The sequence below is a fragment of the Doryrhamphus excisus genome, chromosome 12 (genome assembly GCF_030265055.1).
Source record: "Doryrhamphus excisus isolate RoL2022-K1 chromosome 12, RoL_Dexc_1.0, whole genome shotgun sequence".
Taxonomy (NCBI): Eukaryota; Metazoa; Chordata; class Actinopteri; order Syngnathiformes; family Syngnathidae; genus Doryrhamphus; species Doryrhamphus excisus.
The window spans coordinates 2,977,245-2,993,210 of NC_080477.1; the positions used below are offsets into that span (position 1 = coordinate 2,977,245).

The window sequence follows — 15,966 nt, forward strand, 5'->3', positions numbered from 1 at the left end:
CTTTAATCTGTAAGGCGTGTCTTCAAAAAAAGTGTTTATTTGCTACGTGTTAATGTTCCAACGCAAATTGACTACTGAGCTGTTTTAATTCAATCAAAACTCAGCAAATTGGTTTGCGTAATGCCTCGGCAGGCTTAAACGCTAATTGTGCAACGTTGCACCGTGCGCAGTGTTGTTAACATGGGCAAAAGTCTTGGGACACCACCGTAGAGGCCTTTTTCACAATTGGATGTAATTAGAGCAGGGGTGGGCAAACTACGGCCCGGGGGCCACATCCGGCCCGCCAAGTGTTTGAATACGGCCCGCCCAATCTTTCCAAAGTATTTCATTTAAACTCAACATACAACCTGGCATCATGGCCTGAGCCAACCTTTTGATGGTTTTATCAATTTCGTTTTTTGACATGGTCTGTTGTTTACAAAGTGCTCCTGAAAAAAGGGACACAAGCAAATAATAATAATAATAATAATAATAATAATAATAATAATAATAATAATAATAATAATAATAATTATTATTATTATTATTATTATTATTATTATTATTATTATTATTATTATTATTATTATTATTATTATTATTATTATTATTATTATTATTATTATTATTATTATTATTATTATTATTATTATTATAGGTTGGCATCATGGCCTGAGCCAACCTTTTGATGGTTTTTATCAATTTCGTTTTTTGACATGGTCTGTTGTTTACAAAGTACTCCTGAAAAAAGGGACACAAGCACATAATAATAATAATAATAATAATAATAATAATAATAATAATAATAATAATAATAATAATAATAATAATAATAATAATAATAATAATAATAATAATAATAATAATAATAATAATAATAATAATTATTATTATTATTATTATTATTATTATTATTATTATTATTATTATTATTATTATTATTATTATTATTATTATTATTATTATTATTATTATTATTATTATTATTATTATTATTATTATTAAAGTATTATAATAATTATTAGAACTATTATGATTATTATAATTATTATATTAATTATATATAATATTATTGTTATATTTGCATATTTTACAAAATAATATAATAATTATTATGTTAATTTTATTGTAATTATTATAATATTTTATTATTTTAAAAATATTTAAATATAAATATAAAATAATAAATAATAATAGCAGATTGCATGACAATTTTACAGATACAATAATACCAGGTGGACTGTTACGTTTGAAATATATAGTCTGCCCCCCCCCCCCCCCCCCCCCGGAAATTTTGTCATATCAATGCGGCCCCCGAGTCAAAAAGTTTGCCCACCCCAGAATTAGAGTCATAAATGAAAAAAAAAATGGACTCTTAGCAGGACATGTGATGAATACATCGTGTTTCTCAACCTATCTTTCTCCAATTTGGCACACATGTCCTTGTCCCTTCCTCAAAGATGTGTATCAAACTTATGAAGTTACAGTTTGTGTGGGAGAATTTTCAAGTCAAATCAACTTTCTGACTTGATAACGGCGCCACCATGTGGTCTATCACCATTTTATTACCATTTTTTTGTGTGCGCCGGTTGACGTTGAGAAAGGCTACAACGTATGGTGTCCTCATTTTGGCGCCCCCTATCGGTTGGGGTTAAAATGCTTTGGAATACATGCTAGCATACATGTCGTACAGATACAATCCCAGTTTTATAAGCAGCGGATATAATAATTATGAATTATGGACAATTAGTCCCTCCCTTGCAAAGGTGTTTTGCTCAATGGCTTTGTGGTTTAAAAACAGTGCCACCGTGTGGTGCGTGAGCAGGAAAAATAATAGCACCGGCAACACAGCATGGGCGCACGTGTTGATCAATTTTCACACGTTTGTGTCCAACGGTTGAAAAGTAGAAGAGTCATTTTTCATTGTTCTCCGTGAAGTGTTGTTTAACACTACATATTGTATTTTATGTTTCTCGACAGGGGCTGATTGGTCGTTAGTCCTCTTTGGAGCACATTAATACATCATTTTCTACAGCTCACTAATAAAAATATAAACAATTAGGAGCCTTTTCAGGGACCCTCAGAGGTGACTGTCAGTTAGCAGCGATGAATAATTCCAATGAAAATCTCATTTAATTAAAGTGCGTTTTACTGTCTTTTAACAATGACTCATTAATATGCTTTTTTTTAAACACTCATGTTTTAAACATGGGGGGTTGGGGTGGGGGGGTGGTTCAAAAGCACTTTGAATTGTTTCTTTGTGTTTTGCATCACTGAGAGGTAGATTGATGCGGCTTATCATCCGTCCTCCCATCAGCTCAGGAAATGAAGGGAGACATAAAGACGCAAAACAAAAGGAAATTAAAAGTAGGTCACGTAATTTACCTGGGATTTGCATGCGCCGCCTTGTTTTTGTCTTCTCTTTCCATCCATCTTTGTGTGTGTCTGTCACATCTTCTCCTCAGGAAACCACAGTCAGATATCCCGGGCGGTGGTGGCCATCAGGGTCATGGATATCAACGACAACGCGCCCGAGTTTGCCACGGAGTATGAAGCCTTTTTGTGTGAAAATGGAAAACCCGGTCAGGTAAGGAAAAAAAAAACCTGTCAAGATTGGCTATAGCAGGGGTGAAGGGAATGGCTGGAAAATTGGAAAGAAGAAGAAATATACTTTGATATTGTTCACCTTTTTTGGTCATTAAACTTGCAAAAACCAAACCCCGTCAATCAAAATAAGCCAAAATGAGAATAGTTAAAGAAAACAAAAGAATCAAACTTAAATAGAGGCCAATATATTTTTTCTTTCTTATGTATTTATTGTCATTCAACTGTCAAAATCCCAAACACCCGAGTCCGACAACCTATTTCTACATCTTTTATGTTTTTGTGTGTGAGAGGAAAACAGGAGGCGATGACGCAGCTCCCCACTCATTCATTTCAATTCAGAGCAATTTGAGGGCATAAAAATGGCCACAAAGTGGCAGAAGCACATTTGATGAGAGCTTGGCAGAGACGGAAGGAGGTGGAAGTGAGAGAGCGTGGATGAGAGAAGCTCATCAGGAGGCAGGGCATCCCACAGTGTTGGAGCCCCAGTGGAAACGGCTCTGGAGCCCGGATTCTTCTTCTTTGCTCTCGGCATTATCGGAAGACCGGCGTGTTGTGAGCATAGGTTTCTGGACCGAGCATAAGGTGCAACTAGGTCAACCAGATAGGAAGGTGCCAACCCCTGTAATATTTTCTAGGCAAGTCACAGAATCTTAAAGTTGCATCGCAAATGAACCGGGAGCCAGTGCAAAATTTAATTTTAATTTTAATTTTAATTTTAATTTTAATTTTAATTTTAATTTTAATTTTAATTTTAATTTTAATTTTAATTTTAATTTTAATTTTAATTTTAATTTTAATTTTAATTTTAATTTTAATAATTATAATTTTAGTTTTATTTGTATTTCAATTTGTTTTTCTATTTTAACTTGTATTTCAATTTGTTTTTCTATTTTAACTTGTTTTTCTATTTTAATTTTAATTTTAATTTTAATTTTAATTTTAATTTTAATTTTAATTTTAATTTTAATTTTAATTTTAATTTTAATTTTAATTTTAATTTTAATTTTAATTTTAATTTTAATTTTAATTTTAATAAAAAATATTACTGAATATGCAAATCAAGGCCAATGCATATATCAAAAATATATATTTGGTAAATTTTTTATTGCAGCCACACCCTCTTTCGTAACGTTGCGATGATGAGGCCCAATAAAAAAACAGCCACAACCCGCAAATGGCCCTCGGGCCGGACTTTGGACGCGTCCGGGGCGAGGAGGAATAATAGTCTTAATTATTTCACAGGCAAACCTCTGGCCCCTCTCGCTGCACACAAGAGCGGTCGGGATTGATCACAGCGCATCATCATTCAAGAAGGTCTTTCATGTCCTCCTCCAGATGGCACGATGCATCGCCCTGCCAAAAAACCTCAGACGGGTGCTTAGCATTCCCCCTTCTCATCAATCCACCTCATTCAGCGCATCTACATGTGTCGGATGCACTTTTATTGCGAGCGAAAAAAGGAGAAAGGAGTGGCAAGCGTCCCGCTGGGCCTGAATTCTAATTCCCAATCAATCCCAAAGAGCACGATAAAAGCAGAGTTGACAGATTAGCGGATAGAGCTGCTGGCCTCGGACCGGACAGAATTGATAGGAATCTGGATCTTCGCACCGTGACCAGGGCAAATATTCCATCAGCGCTGCCATGCAATCTGCTTCCTCTTCTGAATCCTGTTCTCCGCACAGGTTATCCAGACCATCAGCGCCGTGGACAGGGACGACCCCATCCAGGGACACTACTTCGAGTACCGCCTGGTACCGGAGATGCTCAACAATCCCAACTTCACCATCAAGAACAACCAAGGTGAGCAAACGCCGCACGTTTGGGACGGATCCCCCAAAACTTCTGCTTTTCACTTGAATCCAAAATGACGGAACAACAAACTTTTGTCTGCACAAAAGGTGTGCTCTCGACCGCATAGTAATAAATAATATTTAGCACGTTCCGAAGAAACAAAACTATATTTTTGTAGCTTTCATCATTCCAGTTTGTTGGACTGGGAAGTTTTTTCAGCAACCTTATATAATTATTATTAAAAAAAATATAAAAAAAACATGATTTCGAAGATGGGCAAGATTTTCAGAAAGTGTCATCAAGTTTGAAGACATAAAATATATTTAATAAAAGCATAAGTAATATTTTATGTGACAAGTCAGAATATTAAAATAAATATCCAATTAAATTTTTGCAAATTTACAAGACAAAACTTTTTTATGAGATTTTTTTTTCTATATAAGTCATAATTTTACGAAGAAAAGAGAAGAATCATATATTTATGATAAAATTAGTTCTCTATTTTCTTTTAAAAGAAAAAGTCAAAATATTACAAAACAAATCCAAATTGTATCAGAAAGTGTTTATCATTTAAAAGTTATCATTTTACAGGACAAAGTTGTAAATATGCATGAAAAATTCATGGGAAAATATTGCAATTTTACAAGATGAAAGTCAGAATATGAGGTGAAAGTTATACATTTTAATTCATCCATTTTCTCGGCCGCTTATCGTCATCATCCTCATTTGCTGGAGCCTATCCCAGCTGTGCTCTCGACTTCATAGTAATAAATAATATTTAGCACGTTCTAGAAGAAACAAAATTATATTTTTGTAGCTTCTGTCATCATTCCAGTTTGTTGGACTGTGAAGTTTTTTCAGCAACCTTATTATAATTATTATAAAAAAAACAACATGATTTCGAAGATGGACAAATATTTACATGTAAATCAATATAATTACTAAATAAAGTAAACCTTGCATAGACGCCAGACGCTGTCATGCTGGGTGAGACATCAGCTTTGAATGATCTCCCAACAGGAACAATAATCACTAACACGGGCAACTGTTGCGGACGTAACCCATGCCAAATGAAATCCCCGACATCACTTCCTGTCCTCCCCCTGCTCAGCTCCTCCAGCAACGGAACACATTTAGAGCAACACACACGAGCACAAGTTTTATTTATGTCTTAAATGGCTTTTTTCTCTCCTATTATTTCCACTATTTTGGATAATATCAGTCTTCGGTGACTATAGGGGTGTTACTTAAAGGCTAGAGGGCTCTAATCACGGTAAAGACATCTACTGCTGAGGGTGTAAAAGCATCGCCCTATAATTTGTCCAAGTGCCAAATCGTGCAGCACGCCATCTTGTCCAGGACCCGGGCGGGTTTGGAGGCAGACTTAAATAAATGAGCTCCAAATGGCGTTTTACTGCTACTTTTGCAGCTCAATGTAGGGTGACTTCCTCGCTACATCGTGACAGATGGTAGCGCATTTATATCTGCTAAATATGCTCATTGCTTGTTGGCTTTTTTTTTGTTTTTTTTTTTTAATTCTGCTGCCCATCCAAAGTGCTGGTGCTGAACAAGCTGTGTTCACCATGACGTGTAATGTTTTCAGCTCAGGGCGAAATCCATTCATATGGTAGCAGCCTTCTGTTTGGACACACGCTGCAGGCTAACGCTGCGGCCCGGTCTGACGGGTGGCTCGCACAGGACATACAAATCAGGTCATCAAAAAAGGGTCGTCTTCTTTTACCACCTGATGTCGTTATTGTTCTTACTTTGGTACCAAAGGGTGACGACAACATCAACAGAAGGTAACATTGCAGAGTAAGTAGCAGTGGCGTCAGCCCCCCTAAAATTTTCTTAGGTCCCCCTAAATAATTTGATATTTTTTATTGATTTTCTAAAATATTTTTTATGATTTTTTAAAATTTTTTAAATTTTTTTAATTTTTCTCTCACAAATGTCATATAATAGCAGGCTAATAAGCAAGCCAATAAGCAGGCTAATACTACCTAGTAATACTAGTAATAATGAGAAAAAGAATAATGATGATAGTAATAATAATAGGCTAATTAATAATATAACAATGATTACTATATCATTGATTGCAGAGCTTGAGCAGCGGTTTTGCAGTGTAGATTGTGTGTACTTGTGTACATTTAATGGTGGCCTAAAACAATTATCTAGTACTAGTATCTACTAGTAGTATCTAGTAGTAGTAGTATCTCTACTAAATCTGTACAAAAGTGGGAAAGTTATATATTGGTTATATATAAGTTATATATTTGTTTTTTGGATTTTTTGGAATTCTACTACATTCATTCATATCCTGTGCATCTCCAGGGGGCTAAACCATAAATAATATTTTATGTGACAAGTCAGAATATTAAAATAAATATCCAATTCAATTTTTGCAAATTTACAAGACAAAACTTATCATTTTATGAGATTTTTTTTTTCTATATAAGTCATAATTTTACGAAGAAAAGAGAAGAGTCATATATTTATGATAAAATTAGTTCACATTTTCTGACATTTTCTTTTAAAAGAAAAAGTCACAATATTACAAAACAAATCCAAATTGTATCAGAAAGTGTTTATCATTTAAAAGTTATCATTTTACAGGACAAAGTTGTAAATATACATGAAAAATTCATTGGAAAATATTGCAATTTTACAAGATGAAAGTCAGAATATGAGGTGAAAGTTATACATTTTAATTCATCCATTTTCTGGGTCGTTTATCGTCATCATCCTCATTTGCTGGAGCCTATCCCAGCTGTGCTCTTGACCTCAAGCTAATAAATAATATTTAGCACGTTCTGAAGAAACAAAACTGTCATCATTCCAGTTTGTTGGACTGGGAAGTTTTTCCAGCAACCTTATTATAATTATTATAAAAAAAACCCAACATGATTTCGAAGATGGACAAATATTTACATGTAAATCATAATAATAATATAATTATATTTTTTATAATTATAATTTTAAATATAATTTTTTAATTTTAAGAATAATATATTTTTTAATAGTAATGATATTATTGTTATTATTAGTACTAGTAATAGTAATAGTAGTTACTATTAACAATGGTTACTTTTGCCATACTAATGGTAATAGTACAGGACAATAGGACAGGCTGATTGGACGATGAAGGAGGCGGGAGGAAGAGGAACGAGAGGAGCAGCAAGGAGGAAAAGGAAAATCCAAATTCCAACCTAAACTCCTATAGAGGAGCCCGGATAGAGGAGCCCCCTTAACTCAGGATGAAAGGTCGCCAGGTTGCCATCTTCGCTCCTGCAGGATTCTCCTCGGCACAAGACGATGGACGACATGAGATGCCATGATGATGTGGTGGTGATGTTTCACCAGAAATCCTCTCTCTCTCCTTTTTTTCCGTTTGTTTTGGCGGAGCGAGAGTGTTTGTTCCTGCACACAATGTACCCCGGCAGGAATCAAAGCAAACACACGCCGCCGTTGTTCTCCGTACATTCCACGCCGCAGCAGCCGCTCGTCTTCATGCTGGAGGTGTGCACAAGAAAGGAGGGCCGTGTCGCCGCATCCCTCAGCACTCCAGCGACTATTTCTGTCTGCGGCGGCGGCGGCGGCGGAGGCAGAAGACACTTGACTGAAGAGTGTCAGGCGCCCGCATGGCGCTTTTGTTTGGGATGATGAGTGTAATCACGGGGGGGTGCTCACACTGGAGGTGCGGGGCTGCCCCTACTGTAGCTAGAGGAATGCTCTTCAAGATATTGGACTTTAAGTGCTACATACTTGCTGGAGATTGTATCTATTAATAATAAAAAAAAAAAAAAACCTTACAGCTGAGGGAGTTTTAGCATTTTAAGATGTGTAGTGAAGCCTTCTTTTATTGTAAAGGTGCCCAGCTACGCTGGTTGCTTCAGTCAATACACAAAGATCCTTGTTTGAAAGTTTGGAGAGACGTCGACCTGAGCTCGAGGACGATAGACACAATAGATCTTCATCCTCGGCGACGAACCGTTGAGCGATCCAAATGAGAAGAGATACTCGGGGGCCTCTCTGGGGCCTCTCTGGGGCCTCTCGGGGCCGCCACTTGCAAGATGATGAACGTGAGCATATGTTCGCATCAATTACTCAAATCGTCCCACAAAGTCTAGCGAGCATCATCAATGGTCTGCGTCACTGAGGCGTCCATTCCAGCATCTCACGGGAAGGGGGGGGGGGTCACTGCTGTTTTTGTTACCTGACGCCTGAGGGACAAGAAGTGCCTGGCGATATTGTCGCACGTCAACAAATACAATGCAACTCAGTCTTTAGCTATGTTTTTTATGTTTATTTTTCAAGAATAAAGTCAGATTATTGTAAGAAAAAGTCATTTTACATGGAAAAAAAATACAGGAAAATATTCCTAAATTACCGGAAAATGGAATATGATATAAAAAATACAAATTGTAATGAAGAAGAAAAAAATATTTTTAAAAGCCCTATTTTCACAAAGTGTCATCAAATTTGGACGAATAAAATATAGTTAATAAAAACATAAATAATATTTTATGTGACAAGTCAGAATATTAAAATAAATATCAATCCAATTTTTGCAATTTTACAAGACAAAGGTTATCATTTTATGAGAAAAAAAAATATTTTTTTCTATATAATTCATAATTTTACTAAGAAAAGAGAAAAGTCATATATTTAGGAGAAATTAGTTCACATTTTCTGAGATTTTCTTTTAAAAGAAAAAGTCACAATATTGCAAAACAAAATCCAAATTGTATCAGAAAGTGTTTAAACGCTATGTGAAAAGTTATCATTTTACAGGACATAAAGTTGTAATTTGACGTGAAAAATGAATGGGAAAATATTGCAATTTTACAAGATGAAAGTCAGAATATGAGATGAAAGTTATACATTTTAATTTCATCCATTTTCTGGGCTTATCGTCATCATCCTCATTTGCTGGAGCCTATCCCAGCTGAATTTAAATATAATGAAAAATATGGGAAAAACACTTTTAATATGAAAAATAATTTCACAAAACTAAAAATTTAAATTTTTGCATGAAAAATTAGGGGACAATATTAAATGTAGAAATTTAAATGACTGCAGAAAAATAATATTTATTCATTCATTCATTTTCTACCGCTTTTTCCTCACGAGGGTCGCGGGGGTGCTGGAGCCTATCCCAGCTGTCTTCGGGCGTAAGGCGGGGTACACCCTGGACTGGTCGCCAGCCAATCACAGGGCACATATAGACAAACAACCATTCACACTCACATTCATACCTATGGACAATTTGGCCAATTAACCTAGCATGTTTTTGGAATGTGGGAGGAACAGAAAAATAATATTTAGAAATAATATTTCAAACGTTATTGCAAGGGAAGTCATCATTTTACGACAATAAAAAGTTGAATATGAGAGCTCAGAACGAAGGCCCGCCCCCTCGCCCCCTCGCCATCTTGAGCATTCCCATTTAAATTGCACTGTTGAGGAAATGAATTCTTGTCTCCAAGGACCGTCCCTGCGTGTATTTTTCACCCCCCCGCCTCGTCTTCCTCCCCCGCAGACAATTCCATCAGCGTCCTGGCCAAGCACGACACCTTCCGCCGGCAGAAGCAGGAGATGTACTTCCTGCCCATCATTGTGACGGACAACGGCAACCCTCCCATGAGCAGCACCAACACCTTGACCATCCGCGTGTGCGGCTGCAGCAAAGACGGCATCGTGCAGTCGTGCAACGTGGAGGCCTACGTGCTGCCCATCGGTCTCAGCATGGGCGCCCTCATCGCCATCTTGGCCTGCATCATCCTGCTCTTAGGTGAGAGTCTCCTTCCCGTCCCAGCTTGGGGGCGGGTGCCTCCTCTCGCCATGCAAGTGATGAATGAAGCTTGACCTCCTTTCTTGTTTTTTTCCGTCTTTCTTGCTGGTGTCTTTTTCGGGACAGTAATAGTGGTGCTTTTCGTGACGCTGCGGCGACACAAGAACGAGCCGCTCATCATCAAGGACGACGAGGATGTGCGCGAGAACATCATCCGCTACGACGACGAGGGCGGCGGCGAGGAGGACACGGAGGCCTTCGACATCGCCACACTGCAGAACCCGGACGGCATCAACGGCTACCTGCCGCGCAAGGACATCAAACCCGACCTGCAGTTCATGCCGCGCGCCGGCCAGCACTCGGGCCCCAACGGCGTGGACGTGGACGAGTTCATCAACGTGCGCCTCCACGAGGCTGACAACGACCCCACGGCGCCGCCGTACGACTCCATCCAGATCTACGGCTACGAGGGACGGGGGTCCGTCGCCGGCTCGCTCAGCTCGCTGGAGACGGCGTCGTCCGACTCGGACCAGAACTATGACTATCTCAGGGAGTGGGGGCCGCGCTTCAGGAGACTTGGGGAGCTCTACTCGGTGGGCGAGAGCGACCGCGAGACCTGACCTTTATCCTGCTAGACCCCCCCCCCCCAAAAAAAAAACTCTTTTTCTTTTGTCTGTGTATTAAACGCTAGGGGCTTTTAGAAAAAAGAGGCCACTTTTTCTATTCTTCCTATAGAGTGAGGTCTAGCAGCTGTCATCCACTACGCATTGTACTTGTCCAGATGATCTTTACTAGGAGATTCTTGTGGAGTGTAACTTAGATTCGTGGTGGAGTGTCTAGCAGTATTTTGGGTGTTAGTCATTGGTCGTGACTTCCAGTACCGGAGAGGACAAGGGAACTGGGGGGAAACTGGATGGAAACTGGAGGGGAAACTGGATGGGAACTGGAGAGGAACTGGAGAGGAACTGGAGAGGAACTGAAGGAGAACGCGAGACGACAAAGCAATACTTGGTCTACATTACTACGATGAATGTATGCGAGGGTGTGAGCAGTCTCGGCTTTGACGGTGAACTTTTGTTCTTTCGTATGTTCTTTGGCGGCCACATTTATAAACTTCTCTAGAAGCCCGCAAAAAAAAAAAAAGGCTCGCTTTATACGACGACTCTTTGTATTTACACGCCACAGGCAGCGTTGCGCTAGCCTACGAAAGACAACGTGAGGATAAACACAGAAAAAAAAAAATCACCATGAGAGAAATGTAGAAACTCTGAGGCCTTCTTTTTACAGAAGCAAGTTAAATACAATTGTAATCTAATGTTTTTTTTTTGTTCTTCATACTTGTTTTTTGTATATCTGCTCTGAAATACCGCATTGACCCGAATATAAGACGACATATTTTTCCCACTAACGAAATGTCTCCAAAAGCTGGAAGATTTCTTCATGAAAACCAACAAGACTTCTCCCCAGAGCTTTTCCTCCTGTCACTCACAATGAGTTATGATGCCGGGGTTTTGACAAAGAGATTTGTACGTGCAAATCTGTGTCTCGAAGGTTGTTAGCAAGGGTACCTGGGGATTTGTATTGCAAACCAACAGGAGACCCCGAAGAATTTCCCCTAGAGCTTTTCTTTGTGTCACACACACACTTAGTCATCTGGCAAAATAGAGACTATGTCTCAGAGGTTGTTAGCAAGGGTGTCTTATATTCAATGCCTACATATGTGTACGTATAAAACAACAAGAGGTGCCAAATCACTTCTCCCCACAGCCTTTCTTCCTGTCACTCACACACATACAGAAAACAAGTTTCAAATGTTGTTGGCAAACAGCAGAGGAGCAGCTATGACGCTAAGTTGAAGATAGTGATCATCAATGAAGTTGAGTCGTCAAACAAACTGCTAAGAAATATATTGTTTTCATTTTACTCATATTGGAAATGAAAAATATGGACTTTGTTATGATATTTGCATCTGGTACCTGCAAATGCTTTTCTTCCCGTCACTCCCGCATACCAGTGACCCGGTGACACTGATCCATTGGAAGAATGTGTCTCAAAGGTCGTTGGCAAACGACAGAGGAAGAGTTATGACGCCAACTTGAAGTTCGTTGTAGTCGAAGTATTGATATTTACATCTATTTACATCCCTAAAACTTTTCTTCCTGTCGCTCACCCACACACCAGCGACCTGGCAAAACAGACAGCGGTCTGAAAGCTTATTAGCAAGGGGTCGTCTTATAAAATCTTTGATGCTGTGGGATTTCTACATGCAAACCAACAGGTGGTGCCAAATGACTCTTCCAAAGAGCTTTTCTTCCTGTCACTCACGCACACCAGTGACCTGGCGACACAGAGGTCCCGCTGGAAGATTGTATCTCAAAAAACTTGAAGAAATATGATGCTCTGATTATGCCACTCTACCAGTTCTTATTTGCATCTCCAAAAAGACGGGACATCAAAAAGGGGCGCCAAGGACTTTTTTCCTACAGATTTTCTTCTTGTCACTCACACACACCTGGCAACACAGAGGCCTTGTGTCTCAAAGGTTACTAGCAAGAGGTTGTCATATATTTGGGGTCTCAAAGTAGTGCCGAATAACTACTCATTCAGAGCTTTTCTTCCGGTCACTCTCACCCACCCACACACACACACACACACACACGAGTGACCCGGTGACACTGATCCATTGGAAGAATGTGTCTCAAAGGTCATTGGCAAACGACAGAGGAAGAGTTATGACGCCAACTTGAAGTTCGTTGTAGTCAAAGTATTGATATTTACATCTATTTACATCCCTAAAACTTTTCTTCCTGTCGCTCACCCACACACCAGCGACCTGGCAAAACAGACAGTGGTCTGAAAGCTTATTAGCAAGGGGTCGTCTTATAAAATCTTTGATGCTGTGGGATTTCTACATGCAAACCAACAGGTGGTGTCAAATGACTCTTCCAAAGAGCTTTTCTTCCTGTCACTCACGCACACCAATGACCTGGTGAGACAGAGATCCTGCTGGAAGAAAAAACTTGAAGAAATATGATACTCTTATTTTTCCACTCTACCAGTTCTTATTTGCATCTCAAAAAGAGGGGCCATCAAAAGGGGGCGCCAAGGACTTTTTCCTACAGATTTTCTTCTTGTCACTCACACACACCTGGCAACACAGAAACCTTGTGTCTCAAAGGTTATTAGCAAGAGGTTGTCATATGTTTGGGGTCTCAAAGTAGTGCCGAATAACTACTCATTCAGAGCTTTTCTTCCGGTCACTCACACACACACACACACACACGAGTGACCCGGCAGCACAGAGGCCATTTCGTCACAAAGGTTGTTAGCAAGTTAGCAAAGATGATACATCATATGAGGAAGAGCCATTCCATAAAATAGAAATAAATCGAACAAAAAGGCGAAAATGTATTTTCGCCTTTGATGTTTGGTTCTTATGTTCTGGTCAATGCGGTGCGTTGCCTTTCTGTGCTGACGATTCCAAGTGCGTGTTTTTCCACAAATGTTCTTTTCCCTTTACGTCGTCACAACAGCGCCGCTTCATCGCAGCTCAAAGCGTAGATTAGAAAAACGATCAGGCCTTTTCTGCTCCATGCTAATCCCGTGTAAAATCTCTCATTGCCAATTTGTCATCCAGTTGCATCTTCGCCCTTAAAAAAGGTCGCAGATCCAGCCCATATTGTGCGTACACTGTATGATATGAATTTAAATAAAAACAACGGCTTGTGCTGTACATAGCTAACGTCATTAGCTTCCAATGAGGTGGTAGGTTTTGTCTCTGCACGTTAGCTCTTTGCACAGAACTCCGGCGACGGCACTACACAACAAACACCAGAAGACGACAGCTGACTCAACCACGTCTATGGAATAATCCATTCTACCCGTCACCTTTTTTCTACTGTGCTTTACTGCTTATCAATGTGTATGTTCAATTATTTACTCCCTGTACTGTAATGGCAGATTACCCTGTATTGTTTCCTACTTTGTCAAATATATTTTTATAAATAGTAGTGAATGGCTGCCGTTTGCTTCTTACACAACGGAAGATCACAAATTGGCTTAGCCGTGAGAAAAAAAAGTCCACCATGTTTTCTAACCAACGTATCTACGGGGGAATTGGCCAAAAATGTTCTTTCTCATCCTGGGACCCACATTTTTTTTAGCAATTTCTTTTAATATCATAATAATATTAAATGTCCTGTGCCTTCCTTTTAAACAACATGCCTTAACGTATACATTAAATTCAAGGTAGAAGTAGAAACTAGTCATGTTTGGGGTGCATAATTCATTATTCTTTCAATACTGCCTTAAATTCTTTAAACAATTAATTAATTAATAATTGAATAATTAAATAAAAATGTTAATGAAATCATAGAATTAAAATGAAAATTAGTTAATGACAATAAAGACAAATACATAAATAAAATACAATTTCAGTCATTTCTGTCATGAGGCTAACATTTATTCGGGTCAAACCATCAGTTAAAGTCAATGCGTATTATTAAGTAATTAATTTATAATTAAATAATTAAATTAAAATGTTAACGAAATCATAGAATTAAAATGAAAATTAGTTAACGACAATAAAGACAAATACATAAATAAAATACAATTTCAGTCATGTCTGTCATTAGGCTAACATTTATTCGGGTCAAACTATCAGTTAAAGTCAATGCGTATTATTGAATAATTAATTTATAATTAAATAATTAAATTAAAATGTTAATGAAATCATAGAATTAAAATGAAAATTAGTTAACGACAATAAATACAAATACATAAATAAAATACAATTTCAGTCATGTCTGTCATGAGGCTAACATTTATTCGGGTCAAACCATCAGTTAAAGTCAATGCGTATTATTGAATAATTAATTAATAATTAAATAATTCAATTAAAATGTTAATGAAAGCATAGAATTAAAATGAAAATTAGTTAACGACAATAAAGACAAATACATAAATAAAATACAATTTCAGTCATGTCTGTCATGAGGCTAACATTTATTCGGGTCAAACCATCAGTTAAAGTCAATGCGTATTATTAAATAATTAATTAATAATTAAATAATTAAATTAAAATGTTAATGAAATCATAGAAATAAAATGCAAATTAGTTCATGACAATAAATACAAATACATAAATAAAATACAATTTCAGTCATTTCTGTCATGAGGCTAACATTTATTTGGGTCAAACCATCAGTTAAAGTCAATGCGCATTATTAAATAATTAATTAATAATTAAATAATTAAATTAAAATGTTAATGACATCATAGAAATAAAATGCAAATTAGTTCATGACAATGAATACAAATACATAAATAAAATACAATTTCAGTCATTTCTGTCATTAGGCTAACATTTATTTGCAGTCAATGTGTATATTAAGTCAATGTGTCTTCCGTCTCAGCTGGTGGTCTTCCCCCCCCCCCCCCCCCCCCCCCCATCATCTTCAAGTCGAGAGAAGCCAGACTGCGTGGAAAAAAACAAGTCAATTAGAACATTACGTCAGAAATAAAAGTCCGAGAAAGCATCATTAGAGTGAGCCAAGCGATACGCAGCAGCAGGAAACAAAGACACAGCCAAAGGTTGTCTGTGTTGTTAAGGGGAAAAAAAAGGCTGGTGGCAGCTTTCTGCCTCAAGCAGGAGCTCATCTTCACTGACTTCCCTTCTTCCCGGCATGGAATGTCATTTTGCTGCAAAATGGACCTGAACCCATTTGACTCAACGTTCTATTATTACCGCTTGGCACGGAACTTCCACCCTGCAATGTGAGGAGGGGGTTGAGTAT

General features: G+C 37.9%; 1 protein-coding gene across 2 annotated transcripts in view; it reads left to right on the top strand.

Moving 5' to 3' along the window:
• Positions 1 to 14,166, top strand: part of cdh8 (cadherin 8) — a 141,171-nt gene extending 127,005 nt beyond the window's left edge. The window contains exons 9-12 of one of the 2 annotated variants that reach the window (XM_058089680.1): positions 2,445 to 2,566; positions 4,269 to 4,386; positions 9,920 to 10,171; positions 10,298 to 14,166. In XM_058089680.1, coding sequence (XP_057945663.1) covers positions 2,445 to 2,566; positions 4,269 to 4,386; positions 9,920 to 10,171; positions 10,298 to 10,791 — 986 coding nt within the window. In that variant the 3' untranslated portion in view covers positions 10,792 to 14,166. The remainder of the gene's footprint in view (positions 1 to 2,444; positions 2,567 to 4,268; positions 4,387 to 9,919; positions 10,172 to 10,297) is intronic. The other variant, XM_058089681.1, reaches the window with a different exon arrangement.
• Positions 14,167 to 15,966: the final 1,800 nt, after the last annotated feature.